Consider the following 14,726-nt stretch of genomic DNA (forward strand, 5'->3'; position numbering starts at 1 on the left):
GCAGAAGGATTGAATGGATACACCAAAAATAACCACAACTGTTTAAGGGAAAAGGGTTCATAATAAATGTGGGGAACAAAAAACAAATAAATGTGATTTTTTAGAAAAATGTATTCTCTGTCTCTTCTGCCTCTCCTACAACTAAAAGGGCCTGTGGGACAGCTTCCTCTATAAGTTTGTGTCCTTCCCTGTAGGCGTGCAGGCTGAATGTCCTCCACACTGCAAAATGACTGGGTTGGTGCTGTATAGCCCAGGCTGGTCTGGAACTATGTAGTTCAGGCTCACCTGTTTTTTCCATTCTCCTGCCTCAGCCTTCCCAGTGCCAGGTTCACACACACCCACATCAGCTTGGAATGTGCATTTTTAGGAAGCGTTGGGAAAGGACAATGGTATAGTCTCCAGAACCACTGAGGGAAAAATCTGGAGCAAATAACTGTGACAAAAGGCTGGGTGCGCATGTGACTCTCTCTGGCCACAGGTGAGGCCAGCCTTAAAGATGACAGGAGCACTCAGGTATCTAACACACAGGGATAACCCGAACACAAGCTTGGATCATGGGCAGAGTGTTCAAGGCTTCAATTTTCCCCAGTGTAACACCAACAAGGGGGTAGGGCAGGGATAGTTTACTGATGAAGAACTACACTTCCCAGCTCCCCCTCTGATGGACTACATTTCCCAGCCTCCCCTTGTGTACTAGTAAGTCATTTCTACCTCTATAGGGGGCTTCACCTGTGGCCATTTTGGACACCTGTATGTGTGGGTGACAAAGCGCTCCCTCATTGTTAATAAACATGATCCTACCTAAGGTCAGACCAAGGCTTGCTCTGTCTTCTCTCCCTCTACAACTGCTTTTTAAATAATCTAACAGGGAGAACATATGAGGGCTAAAGGTATGTTTTAAGTTTAAATTACTGTGCTTAAGAGACCTATATAAAAAAAGCCTCTAACCTGTAAGTCCCACTTGCCCCAGGACAGATAACTTCCTGGACTGCTGGAGGCTGTTGTCCATATAACTTCTGCAAACAAGCTTGGTGGCCCCAACTGCACAGGATGTGATGACCACATATAGGCGAGAGGTAGTATACTTGCTTCCAGTGGATGAAGGCAGAAAGTACATAGCCTTGTGGGCTTTGCCTTTGTAAGCAATTTGGTGCCATAGTCTGGGAATTCTGGGTATGGACCTAGCTAGTGTCTATTGTCCTGGCCATTATCTATTAAAGCTCGCTTCAAATTTGTCTCAAAAATTGTGACAATGGTCCTATTCCTGACCAGTGGCACTAACAGACATTGTATGTGCGTGATGGGAGAATGATTTTGGCCCTTAGGGCTTTTTTGTTTTGTTTGCTTGAGACAGGGTCTCTGTGTAGCCCAGGCTGTCCTGGGGCCCTCTATGTAGACCAGGCTGCCCTCACCCAGCTCTGTCTTTGGGAAGGAAAGTAGCTAAGTACTGCCCTTGGGTACCCTAGATTGGGTTAGGATAGGAACATAGCAATTATCCATGAATCCCTGCATGGTGCCAGGCTCAGATTCACAGGAACATGGGCCCCATCTTTGCAGAGAAATAGGTCAGGAGTCTCCTGGAAGGAGGGGATGGAAAAGGAAGCTAGGCTTCAGTGGTAAAGTGCAGTGGTGTCAGGTTGGCTGCAGGTCAGAGGACAGGAACCCCACTCTATCTCTAGTAAACTGCAGTTCAGAGCTACCAGTGGCTTTTATTACATTGTTCTTTTGAGGCACAGCAACTGTTTCTGCTACCAAAACACAAATGCACAGCTGTCTTGTTTATGTAACTGCCCTCACCTTAACACTCAAGAGAGCTCCATTCATCTTTTAAAAAATATGAATCTGGGGCTGGTGAGATGGCTCAGCGGTTAAGCGCACCAACTGCTCTTCCAAAGGTCCTGAGTTCAAATCCCAGCAACCACATGGTGACTCACGACCAGTAACGAAATCTGATGCTCTCTTCTGGAGTGTCTGAAGACAGCTACAGTGTACTTACATATAATAAATAAATAAATATTTTTTAAAAATATGAATGTGGGTGGTGGTGGTCCATGCACCTTTAATTCCAGCACTTGGGGGCCAGGGGCAGATGGAGCTCTGTGAGTCGAGGCCAGCCTGGTCTACAGAGCAAGTTCCAGGACACTCGGGCCTACACAGGAAAAACCTTTAATTGAAATATAATGTCGCCAGGCAGTGGTGGCGCACGCCTTTAGTCCCAGCACTTGGGAAGCAGAGGCAGGCGTATTTCTGAGTTCGAGGCCAGCCTGGTCTACAGAGTGAGTTCCAGGACAGCCAGGGCTACACAGAGAAACCCTGTCTCATAAATAAGTAAATGCATAAATAAACACATAAATTAAATGTCATACACACACATTTCTGAGGAGTCTGGGAAGGCGAAATTTATTCACTTCTGAGAGTCTGTTCGCTCCTAACACCATGTGGGTCTGCAGGATTGAACCACGCTGTCAGGCTTGGAGGCAAGTGTCTTTACATACTGAACTCTCTTTAAAGACGCCCCACCCCATCCTCCGCCCAGACCCTTTTGACTGGACCCGTTGGGAGATGTTACGGTATTGAACCTACCCAGGCTCCATGCTCGGTTCCCGGAGCACACACTCTGTCTTCCTTGCGCCCTTCTGCTCACACCTTAGAAGTGGAACTGAGGCTCCAAGGACTAGACCGAGGTAAGCCCCCATACAACGAGGGGCTCAGCTCCGTTGCCTTTTCACGGGACCAGCTCTGCCCATAACCGCAGCTTTCTGGGCGTCACTGAACGCTCCACGCTCGCACTGGACTTCCTGGCGTTCTTGTGAACATCCGGGTCACTCTCTCATACGGACCAATGAGCGGAGGCTCTTGAGTCAGGGGGCGGGCCCTAGGCGGGACAACATGGCGGCGCTCGGCACGCAGCTTCCGTGACCTGTAGCCGCGCCTCTTGTGTTTGTAGCTCAGTTGGGTTGGGCGCGGGCACCTCCGCGGGGCAGCAGCCGGAGAGGGAGCCATGGGGACAGTGCACGCCCGGGTGAGAGACCCCCGCGGCGGCTGGGCGGGACACGCGCGCCTGGGGCAAGGGCGGCAGCGAGGGTGTGGGAGCTGCTTTGGGCCCGAGGCTGTCTGTCGCGGTCCGGAGGGCAGTGGTGACTTGCCCAAGGTCATTCAGCGGAATTTCCCCAGGTGACCTTACAGCACCACGGCTTGGAAGAAGGGTTTGTCAGAAGACAAGACACAACAAGTTATTTTGCAGCCTTGTTTTACAGTTTCCAGTTACTATTATGTGCACCAGTGTTCGCGCGCGCGCGCGCGTGTGTGTGTGTGCGCGTGTGCGTGCACTTTGTGTGCAGAGCCCGTGGAGGCCAGAAGGGGGCAATTGATCCCCTGAAACTGTAGTTCGAGAGAGTTGTGAGCCTCCTTGTAGGTGTCAGGAACCACTCTGGTCCTCTTACCTGCTGAACCCATTGCTCCAACCCAGCACTATTGCTTAAAAAGTTGTGTGTGTGTGTGTGTGTGTGTGTGTCCATGTGGAGGTCCGAAGACAACAACTAGAGTCAGTTTTCTCCTTCTACTCTGGTGTGGAACCTGGGGAATGGAACTCTGGTGATTAGGCCTGTGCCTGCTGAGCCGTCCTCACTTTTGGCTTTCATTTGCCACCTGGAATTGGGCAGAATCTTGTTCTGTACAACAGAATGAGCGCCCTCCCCATAAATGGGCGGAGCAAACTATAGAAAACCCTTGTGCTGTCTCAGCATCCCCTCCATCCCTATTTCTGACTTTGGCTTTGTAGCCCAGGCTAGCCTCATATTAGGAGTCTTGTCTAAGCTTCTGACAAGCATGTGTCAGTATCTCGGGCAAGCACTCACTGAGCTATATCCATAGATCTCTTCAACTATTTTCCTTCAGTAGGCTGTCAGGGCCAGCCTTGAGCTCAGTCTGTAGTTCAGGCTGGCCTTGAATTTGGAATCCTTCATACCTTTGAGTAGCTGGGCTTATAGAGCCAGTAGCTAGGCATGGTACTACACACCCTTAATCTCAGCACCCAGGAGGCAGATACAGTGAATCTGTTGTGAGTTCAAGTCCAGTCCTGTCTACACAGTGAATTTTAGGCCAGCCAGATCTATATAGTGAGGCCCTGTCTAAAAACAAAACAAACACTACGTAGTGAGAGAATCCCCATTGGTAAACAGGTCCTGGAGGATACTGAGCTGTGGCAGAAGTGTGAACCACAGTGACATCTGCCCTCCAGATTGTGGGGCTGGTGGCCTCTGGCGAACTTTGTGTCATGCTTTGCCATCTTAGGAAGGACCATTGGCACTTTTTAAATAATAGAATGCAGACTTTGCCCTTACAAGGTAGATTTGCCAACTGTTGGATTACAAATGGATCCACATGCACATTTGATGTTTTCATACTTGGGAGAAGTTAATAGTGATTTAAGATTACTAACAGCAGGAACCCAATGAATAGTGACATGAAATGATGTCTTGTTTGTCATCCTTGGTAAGTGCCCATATTAGTGTGGAACCATTGCCAGCCCGAGTGCTAGGGTTCTAGGCAGGCACCTGCCTTTTTCTTTTCCCCCTCACTTAGTAAAAGAACAAAAGAAAATTGCATTTAATTAGTATCCCATGAATAGGAATTGAGTACCCAAAAAAAGGAGAAACTATCTGAAGTCACAAAATTCTAACGTTTAAGAGGTATCCCTTTGGACCCAGACATGGCGGCTGTAATTCCAGAAAGTTGGGAGTTGGAAGCAGGAGGATTAGGGTTTCCAGACTGTTCTTGGCTATGTAGCGACTATGAGACCACCCCTGGGTTTGTGAGAACTTGACCCTGACCCTTCACACATGGGTATTCTCTTTATTTGTGTGTCTCTCTGTAGCACACACACACAAAACCACACAGTCAGAATGGTTCAGAGGGGATATTTAGCATGGCAGGGTGGCTCGTGCCTATAATTGCAGCACTTAAGAATCCGAGGCAGGAGAATCATAGTAAATTCAAGGCCTGTGCTCCTGTTTTAGTACCTCACCTCCTCCAAAGATAGATAGCATTTAAAGTGGATCTTCAGACTATGCAGGCAGCCAGCATGGCATACTGGCTTGGAGTCTAGGCGTGTCTCCCCATAGGTCCTCTGAGGACCAGTCTTCAGGGCAGGTGTGGAGGAGTTGTGATCCTCTTGGGCTCCTTCCTGACACTCAGAACCTGTGTGTTTAATGTGCGTGTGGCAGAAAGCCTTCCGGGAGGAGGAGAAGGCAGAGGCAGCCCCAGAGTCCCCTTGCTCCGCAGATATCAGTGCTTGTGGGCACCATAGAGGGGCCTGACTACAGGAAGCAGCCAGATACTGCCTGCCTGTTTCTGAAATTCCCCTGAAATGTTGCTCTGAGTCCACTTCAAGGATGCTTGGAAATCTCTGCTGCCAAGTGTCCCAGTGACTGAGGGTTCACTCACGGGAACAGATTACATGTTACATGTACACACAGATAAAGCACTGTAATATGTGTGTGTCATGTATCTGTAATTGTGTTTTCCAGTCTTCCCAGTCCTGGTTGCCCAGCCCCAGCCCCAGCTCCCAGAAACTTATTAAGAAGTTGCTCTTGCCGGGCGTGGTGGCACATGCCTTTAATTCCAGCACTCGGGAGACAGAGGCAGGCAGATTTCTGAGTTTGAGGCCAGCCTGGTCTACAAAATGAGTGCCAGGACAGCCAGGGCTACACAGAGAAACCCTGTCTCAAAAAACCAAAAAAAAAAAAAAAAGAAGTTGCTCTTGTGATTATTTATTTAATGGTAGAATGTCTTCTCCTCAGCCTCCCAGGGCTGGGATTATAGCCATGTACCACCATGGCTGGCTTTGTGTTGTACTGAGGTGGTGACAGTTTATATTACCACTTGGAAGCAGAGTGGGCTCAGGAGGAGTTTCAAAGAGAGCCTTGGCTACACAGGGTATGTGAGGAGAGACCCAATCTCAGAAAACTAAAGAAAAGGAGCAAACAAGGTTGGGAGTGTAGCTTGGTGGTGTAGACACTGCCAGCATTTGGGTTGTGTAAAGTGCCTGCTTCCTGGCCCACTGACAAGCATGTACAAGGGCTCCCTCCCCTCCCCCCCAGGGTTTCTCTGTATAGCCCTGGCTGTCCTGGAACTCACTTTGTACACCAGGCTGGCCTCAAACTCAGAAATCTGCCTGCCTCTACCTCCCAAGTGCTGGGATTAAAGGCATGCACCACCACCGCCCAACGTATAAGGGCTTTTTGAAATCTTTGTTTCACTTACTAATTACCCAGTGAACATGCTTATTAAGCACGGTCCCCCGACCTTCACCTGCCCACTGGCCTACACCAGCCTCCCTATGTGTCCCATCCTGTCCCCAGCTCCTCACCCTGACGAAGGGAGCAGCTGTGCTGGAATTCATGACACCACCTGAAGCCTAAAGGTAGAGGCCTGGCTCCTTTTCATTCTAAGTTCCTCTGTCCCTTGCAGAGTCTGGAGCCCCTCCCGTCGAGTGGAACTGACTTTGGAGCACTGGGGGAGGAAGCCGAGTTTGTGGAAGTTGAGCCCGAAGCGAAACAGGAAATCCTGGAAAACAAAGATGTGAGTATTCCATGGAACATCTTGATGCTGTTTCTGGAATGTCCTCTCGGTAAGGCCCTCTGGAAAGTGAAGCAGTTCACATGTCACCAGTTGCAAATAGGGAACCTTGACTTGAGGACAGTAGCTCCTTGTTCCTTAGGTTCTCCTGGGTGACAGTCGATGTGGCTGGTTTAGGCAAACACATTTGTTCCTACTGAAAAAAAATAGAACAAAATTTGGTTTTTCATGGTTGGAGAGATGGCTCAGACGGCCTAGGTTTGGTTTCCACTACCCATATGGTGGCTCAAAACCACCTGTAACTCTAGCTCTAGATTCTAGAGTCTAGAAGATCTGACAGCCTTGCACACATGTACAGGTACATACATGCAGGTAAACACTCATACATCTAATAACATTTAAAAAGTTTTTCAAAGATAGACTCAAATTATGCTTAAGTCTATATACATATATATGTTTGGATGGATGTATGTATGGATGGATAGATAAATAGACAGATAACATTAAGGGCATGTCACCAGCAGAGGATGGCATCCCAGACAAGTGCCCTACCACAGAGCTACAGCCCCAGCTCTGGAGTTTTTATTTGTTCTTTTCTCCTAGAAGAGTCAAGGTCATTCTTTACCTGCCTGTGACCTCTCAGGGGTCTTCATCTCACATCAAAGGCAAGTGTGGCCCAGGTTTAGAAGGCCGGGCCTCACTGCTTGTTAGGGTGATCCTGGGTTGTTTGGCTGGAGAGACCAGAGCTCATTCATTTACTGCCAAGCTAAATCTTAAAATAGGAGTACAGGAGCTGACAACAAAACAAAACAAACAAACAAAGAAACAAAGAGTACAAGCGGGAGAGATGGTTCACAGGTTAAAAGTGTGGCTTTTCCAGAGGACTTGGATATCCAGCACCCACGTGGCAGGTCATAACCAACTGTAACTCCAGTTCCAGGGAATCTGACACTGTTGCAGCCTGTGTGGGCACCAGGTACTCACATGCTCCTCAGACAGACATGTAAGCAAGCACCCATACAAGGCAAAGTTCAAAACGAACGGAGTCAGGAGTAAGACAGTTACTGTACTTGAGAAGACCTTGCCCCCGTCTCGTCTCAGACCCTGCCTCCAGCTACAGTCCCAACCTGCTTCCTGTGCCAGACGTGGTGACCTCTGTTCCCTTGTCACATTTAGGTGGTGGTTCAGCACGTTCATTTTGATGGACTTGGACGGACTAAGGATGACATCATCATTTGTGAAATCGGAGATGTTTTTAAGGCTAAAAACCTCATTGAGGTGAGTTTGTCCTCCATGTGGCACACTTTGCCTATAACTTCTGAAGAATCTGAGACCCACAACCCTTCCCCAAGCTTCTCACTGCAGAGTGCCTCCCACAGCTTACATAAACTTTCAGCTGTCCTTACCTCTGTTCATCCTGAGGAAGGACAAGTCTGTCCTCTTTTCTGCTCCGCCTGCCTGTCCTGCACTCTTCCTGACTCTCAGCATCAGCGTTATCCATCCCTGGGTTTCTCTGTGGAATCCTCTCCACACCCCAGGCCCGTGCTCTGTTGGTCACATGGACTCTTTGCTGTGCTGTAGGAGACCCTCTATCCTGTGGATCCCTCTGTCCTGCCTTTGGACCACACTGACCAGAGGTCATCAGCGGTGTCCTTGTGGTCCAGTTACCTGGCTCCTCTCAGCCTCTTGCTAACCTTGAGGCAGGGTCAGCAAAATAGCAATCCAAAGTTTGTGTTTTTAGAGCATAAGGTGCTGTTTTAGGACAGTTACATAAGAGGTGTAACTCACAGGTGGAGAGCATGTTGGTGTGAATGTGCACGCTTCCTTGTCACTACGGCTTGATCATTCCCAGAGGCCACCTGGGCTCCTCCTGGTTCTTCCCAGTGTGACTTCCACGAGGATGAACCTAGGTGGCTGGCAGCGCTGGGCTTCCCTTTTGTCATTGTGAGGGCAGGCGCGTGGGCCTGTCTGTTAGAACCTGTGTGGGAAGCCTCACTGCAGACTCTTTGTGTCGTTGCTGTGTCTCTCTGTGGATGGACATGAACTGAGCTGAGTGCTTGGCTCTCATGGATGGCTGTGTACTCAGTGTCCTACTGTTGTGTTGCAGTGTGCACAGTGCAAGTAGGGTTACTATGTCGAAGGGCACATTGTCACCTCAAGGGTCAGCAGATTGGTCTGCAAGGAGATCCACCATTGCACACCCCTGCAGGGGGATGGGCAAGGTCCACTCCCCAGAGCTGAGAACCACGTTCTCTAAGGTCTTGCCATCTATTGGACATAGAGTGTGGTTTCATTATTCCAATCTGTAGCTATGTCCCTGGGATCAAACTGGGCTTGGTGGCAAACATCATAACTCACTGAGCCACCTCACCAGCCTCAAATACTTTTTATTTCTATATTTATTTCCATCCCTCTCTCTCCTCCTTTGTTTTCCTTTTCCCCCCCTTTGTTTAGATATCCTCTCACTGTGTAGTCTAGGCTGGCCTCCATCTTTAGCTCTCCTAGCCTTAGCCTCTGAATGTTGAGATTGCAGAGATGTGCCTATTTTCCCTCAGGTTCTCAGCCTCTGCTCAATCCCAGGAGCTCTTTGTCACTTTGTTTCCAGTGTATCCTGTCTGTTACCTTTTCTTCCTGCTCATCCTTGGCCTTTTCTGTGTCTGGGCGCTCACTCCCTGTGCTGGCTGCTGGCTGTCTCAGTCAGGTTCGCCTCTTCCTCATGGGACTTGACAGGCATTTCCTTCTACACACCTCCCAGTGCAAGCATTTATAGGTCACATGGCTTCAGTGCTCCCATGTCTTAAGAGAGCTCACTCTCCGCCATCTGTCCCTCTCCCAGGTAATGCGGCGATCTCATGAAGCCCGGGAAAAACTGCTTCGCCTAGGAATTTTTAGACAAGTGGATGTTTTGATCGATACGTGTCATGGTAAGTGTCATGGGGCATGTCCTCCTGATGCCATCCTGTAGCCTCCAAGGTTTCTCAAGCAGGTCGCAGAGTTAGCAGTCTCAAAAGCTACACCTAGGGTTACATTGCAGTTCCTGCTGGACATGGCCTTGCACTGGTCAGCTCCTCTCTCTGTGACTCCAGCTCTTACCCGGCTGCACCATAGAATTCCCAAACAGCAGAGGCTAGCTTAGGGCTTTGTAAGCCCGTCATTGTGCATGTCACATTACATGTCACTGACCCTGCTGGGAGTTGTGGGCTTGAGGGAATGGTCATTATGAGTGTGTGCTTGACAGTTGTGACAAATGAACCTTGTGAGTGTGAGGTGTTTAAAGTGGCACGTGTCAGAGTAGTAAGGGTTGAAAAGAGGGTTGGTGTGGTACACACCTTCAATCCCAGCACTTGAGAAGCAGGGGTGCGGGGGGGGGGTGTTTCTCTGTCTATGTGATGAGTTCTAGGCCAGCCAGGACTGCACTGAGAGACCCTGTCTCAAGAACAAACAAACAAATACCAGACCAGCACCAAGGCTCCTCCCACCTCAGCCCCACCCTGTGTTTCCTGCCCCCAGCCTGTTGAGACCACTGGACATCACCACTGCTATGTAGCAGGAACACCCAGCAGGTGTCCTGGGTGGAAGGCGTGAGCTAACCCCTCCTCTGAGACCACACCCTGCAGGGTTTTGCCTCACTCCACAGAGAGCACCCCAGGCCTTGGCAGGTTGTGACGTAGAAACCTCCATTGCAGACACTGCTCACACCCCGCTGGATGGGGGACGTTTAGCTGTACTGTTATAAAGTCCTTACTGTCAAATGAATCCGGACTTTGATGTTGGCTGCCTGGGACTCAGAGCGTTTTCCAGGACCTCCTAATCGGTGGGCCCATTCCCAGCTGAGGTTGTTTTCAGCACAGAGAGCCTAGTCGGTGTTAGAGAGCCTAGTCGGTGTTAGGTTTAGAGGTCTGTTTTGGTTGTGTGTATGCATGTATGTGTGCAAGTATGTGTCACTCGGAGGACAGTTTCCAGGAGTCAGTGGGTCCTGGGAACGTACCCAGCCTGGCAGGCATGGTGGCAGTGCCTTTACCCCCGAGCGGTGCTGACCCTTTTAATACTTACTTCTTTAGGTGAAGATGCCCTGCCCAATGGGTTAGACGTCACCTTTGAAGTGACGGAGCTGAGGAGACTGACGGGCAGTTACAACACCATGGTTGGAAACAACGAAGGCAGTATGGTAGGGCGTGACTCCGTAGTTGTTGTCTAGAGCTCTGAGTGTAAGCTTTGAAAGGGGCCTGTCAGAGAAACGCAGTTGCTGTGGAACCTGCTGGCTTTGGACTTGCAGTGCTGTTCAGTTTTCCTTCGGCCTCCTAGGACTGGTCAGCCTGAGCTGGGGGTCCTCTGTAGCCATCATAAACCCTGTACTAGAACAGATGCGCGTGCTGGTGATCTTGTTTCGATTCCTGGTCGGGAGGTTTGGGGTTGGGGCAGGAGGCTTCTGCCTTCCAGCTCCCCAGGTGCTCAGTGTGGCTGTCTTCCAGCTGGTCAGCCTTTGTGGGGTGCTGTGTGCTTGGCAAGGGCGTCCGTGGGAAGCAAAGCCTGCCTGCCCGGGTCTAGTACCAGCTTCATCCTTTCCCCTCCCTTAGGTACTCGGCCTCAAACTCCCCAACCTTCTGGGACGTGCAGAAAAAGTCACTTTCCAGTTTTCTTATGGAACCAAAGAAACTTCCTACGGCCTGTCCTTCTTCAAGCCACAGCCTGGAAACTTCGAGAGAAAGTAGGAAGCCAAGCAGGTCCTTGAGCTCATTGGCCTGGTGTAAACGTTAAAGTAGATGGCTGGCATGTGAAATGACCCCCGCTGCCTCTACCGAGGCCGCTGTCCTGAGGATGAGCCCCCGTGTAGCCTAACAGGGCCTGTTGTTTAGCTGTGCGTAAGCCCTGTGCCTCACTGTTAAAGCTCTGTCCTATTGCCTCCTAGTTTCTCCGTAAACTTATATAAAGTTACTGGGCAGTTCCCGTGGAGCTCACTTCGGGAGACAGACAGAGGAGTGTCTGCAGAGTACAGTGTGAGTATAGCAGGCCCTGGGGTCGGGTGCAGGGCTGCACAAGTGACAGCTCCCTGGGCCTGCCCTGAGCTAGTGTAGGGCCCAGGTGGGTGCGCCACATCATGGGTGTGTCTTACTGTGATGAGACTGATATCCGCTGTTGACAGTCACCCCCAGTTTTTGGGTATGACCCTGTTCCTTCACCAGCAGCTCAGAGCAGCACTACTTTGGCTCAGTTTACAGCCCTCCCCCTCTGCCTTCATGAGTTCTCTTCTGTTCCTCCCCCCCCCCGCCCCCCCCAGTTCCTCTCATCTGAAATGGGTCGTCTTCAGGCTGGGCCTGAGGCTCGGGGAAGATCCCTTGCCATTCCAGGCCTGATCCATCCCTGGTGCTGAGGAAAGAATTTATCAAGTGTGTTCCTCAAAGATGCCTCATTTCAAAGGATGGTTTGTAGCAGCTTGTTCCAGTGTGGACGGAGCAGAACAAGGCTTCCTTCCCTGTCTTTACAGTTTCCCCTGTGGAAGACCAGTCACACTGTCAAGTGGGAGGGTGTGTGGCGGGAGCTGGGCTGCCTCTCGAGGACTGCGTCGTTCGCTGTGCGGAAGGAAAGTGGACACTCACTGAAATCGTCTCTCTCGGTAGGACTTGCTCTCGGGGTGGAGAGTGAGCTGGCAGCCCGTGACTCATTGGCCAGTCTCTGCTGATGTGGGGCTGACTGAGGTGCCAATGAGACTGGCTCCACCTCCACTGCCTCTTAATAGTTTTTGTAAGTAACATCAGTGGAAACAGAAGTTAAAAGAAATGTAATGACCTGGGGCAGCTGCTGGGCTCTCTGAAGGGACGAAGCTGGTCAGTGTCAGTGGAAAACTCCCTGATGCCTCTGGGTGTGCCATCTCAGAACTTTAAGCTGTCCTGGGAGGAGAGGACAGGCACAGATGCAGGGCTGTGGGCATGATCAGCACAGCCCTAGTCCTCGGTGCATAGCAAGTGGTATTGTCCTGGAGCTGCCTGAGTGAAGATGAGAATGCCCTGCTCCTTTCCTTTCTTTCAGCATGCCATGGTCATCGACTCTCGGAATTCATCTATCTTGCCAAGAAGAGGGGCCTTGCTCAAAGTCAACCAGGTAGCCTCTCGCCACAGCAACTCACTGGGGAGCCAGTGCACTGTGCACGGGTAACATAACGCTTTGCCTGTAGTTGGCAAACTCATGCAGTAGCGTGGGACTCAGTAGTGCACTCCCACCTGAGGGGGCCTGGGTTCCATCCCAGCAGCACAGATGGGAAAACCACTCTAGGAATGCCTGCAAGGGTTGTTGATTCCACCCTTAGGGCTCCCGGCCTCCGAATCAGCCTTTGTTCCTTGAAGTTTATCTTGTGTCTTCCCCCAAAGCCACAGTGGTTGACATGACAGCCTCTCTGGTGGTGTCGTACAACAGCCAAGAACAGAGTTGGAGGACCAGCAGTAGGCAGGACTGTCATGCAGGGGCCTGCAGGGCCAGTTGAGGGCTGGCACTGATGCCTGTGGGGAGTAGTGTTAGTGCCTAAAGGTGATGTGGTCAGCTGACCTGCAGGCGTGGGGGACCTGGGTGACACTGTGGCTGTGGTGGTCCACCCAGTCTCATCCTGCTGCTTCTAGTGCTTGTGGTGAGCAGGACCCTGGGGTGCCTGTCTCAGTCAGGGTTTCTATTGCTGTGATGAAACACCATGACCCAAATGCAAGTTGGGGAGGAAGGGGTTTATTCAGCTGATACTTCCATACTGTTCATCACCAAGGAAGTCAGGACAGGACCTCAAACAGGTCAGGAACCTGGACACAAGAACTTAGAGACAGGAGCTGATGCAGAGGCCTGGAAGGGTACTGCTAACTGGCTTACTCCTCATGGCTTGTGAGCCTGCTTTCTTATAGAACCCAGGACCACTAGCCACCATGAACTGGGCCCTCCTGCACTGATCACTAATTGAGAAAATGCCTTATAGCTGGATCTCATGGAGGCACTTCCTCAACTGAGGCTCCTTCCTCTCTGATGACTAACTTGTGTCAAGTTGACACAAACCAGCCAGGACAGTGCCCAATCTTCATTTTTAGGGGAGCAACTAGTGGTGAGATTTGTATGTAAAATGTTCCTGTCATGAAAGCAGCTCACTCTTCAGATGCTGAGCAGGCCAGTGCCTTCAGAAAGGCACAGACAGCAAAACTGTCATTTTGTGGGCAAGGTAGTACTTAGTAGCTAGCCCCCGTGTCCCTATGACCTGTGGCTTCTTCCCTCAGGAGCTGGCAGGCTACACTGGAGGAGATGTGAGCTTCATCAAGGAAGACTTTGAGCTTCAGCTGAATAAGCCGCTCGCCTTGGACTCGGTGAGTCTGTGGCCTCCGCTGTATCTGTGAGACACTGTGCCTGTGGAACCCTGAGCCCGGAGCACTGGTATTAGCCCAGTGCTGTGGTGCTTTAACCCATAGGACTTAAGACCCTCCAGTCAGGCCTGCCAGGCTGCACTGGGTCCTCACTCTCAGGTACCACAGAATTCCATCATCCTCTGCTGCCCCTGCCTGTGGTGTGGAGCTATGCTCTGATTTCCCTGAGCCCCGTCCTCCCATACCCGAGCTGAGCTACCTGAGTTGCACACCTTATCCACTGCTTCCCTGTGAGTTTGGACTCTAGAGTGGTGCTCGGAGCACCTTGATCTTCACAGTTATACCCCTCCACCCGCCTGCGCATACAGGCTCTGTCAAAGAGGTGGGGCTCTTCCTTCACAGGCAACGTGTGGTGTTCTTCTGCCTCCTGCTGCTGTAACGTCCTTTTGTTACCTGTCCATGTGGCTTCCTGCTCCAGGCTTTTAGGAGTTTGGCACAGGCATGTCTCCAGCCACCTTCTCTTCTCTTCCAGCCTGGGGGTTGAGGGATGGAGGGCTCCACTGTACTTATTCTATTCTTCTGTCTACCTACCATTTCCACCTACCCACTCACCTGTCTACACGGGTGTACACCCACCTGTCTACACATCCTTCTTCCATCTACAGAGTATCTACTCATTCTCTTACCCACCCATTTGTGTGCTCCCCCACCTGCACCCTGACTGCCCGACACTCTAGGTGCTTATATCAAGAGGTAGGAGTAAGGAGGTCATCTTAGTTTGGGTTTCATTGCTGTGATGAGACACTGTGACATAGCAAC

General features: G+C 50.7%; 1 protein-coding gene across 1 annotated transcript in view; it reads left to right on the top strand.

Annotated features, from left to right (window-relative positions):
- The first annotated feature begins 2,858 nt into the window (after positions 1-2,858).
- Samm50 (SAMM50 sorting and assembly machinery component) overlaps positions 2,859-14,726 on the top strand; it is a 21,509-nt gene continuing 9,641 nt past the window's right edge. The window contains exons 1-10 of the mRNA XM_021182891.1: positions 2,859-3,022; positions 6,472-6,582; positions 7,756-7,857; positions 9,416-9,503; positions 10,641-10,747; positions 11,157-11,287; positions 11,489-11,576; positions 12,065-12,193; positions 12,607-12,678; positions 13,824-13,910. Of these exons, the coding sequence (XP_021038550.1) occupies positions 3,002-3,022; positions 6,472-6,582; positions 7,756-7,857; positions 9,416-9,503; positions 10,641-10,747; positions 11,157-11,287; positions 11,489-11,576; positions 12,065-12,193; positions 12,607-12,678; positions 13,824-13,910 (936 nt within the window). The 5' untranslated portion in view covers positions 2,859-3,001. The remainder of the gene's footprint in view (positions 3,023-6,471; positions 6,583-7,755; positions 7,858-9,415; positions 9,504-10,640; positions 10,748-11,156; positions 11,288-11,488; positions 11,577-12,064; positions 12,194-12,606; positions 12,679-13,823; positions 13,911-14,726) is intronic.

The sequence above is a fragment of the Mus caroli genome, chromosome 15 (assembly GCF_900094665.2).
Source record: "Mus caroli chromosome 15, CAROLI_EIJ_v1.1, whole genome shotgun sequence".
Classification (NCBI taxonomy): domain Eukaryota; kingdom Metazoa; phylum Chordata; class Mammalia; order Rodentia; family Muridae; genus Mus; species Mus caroli.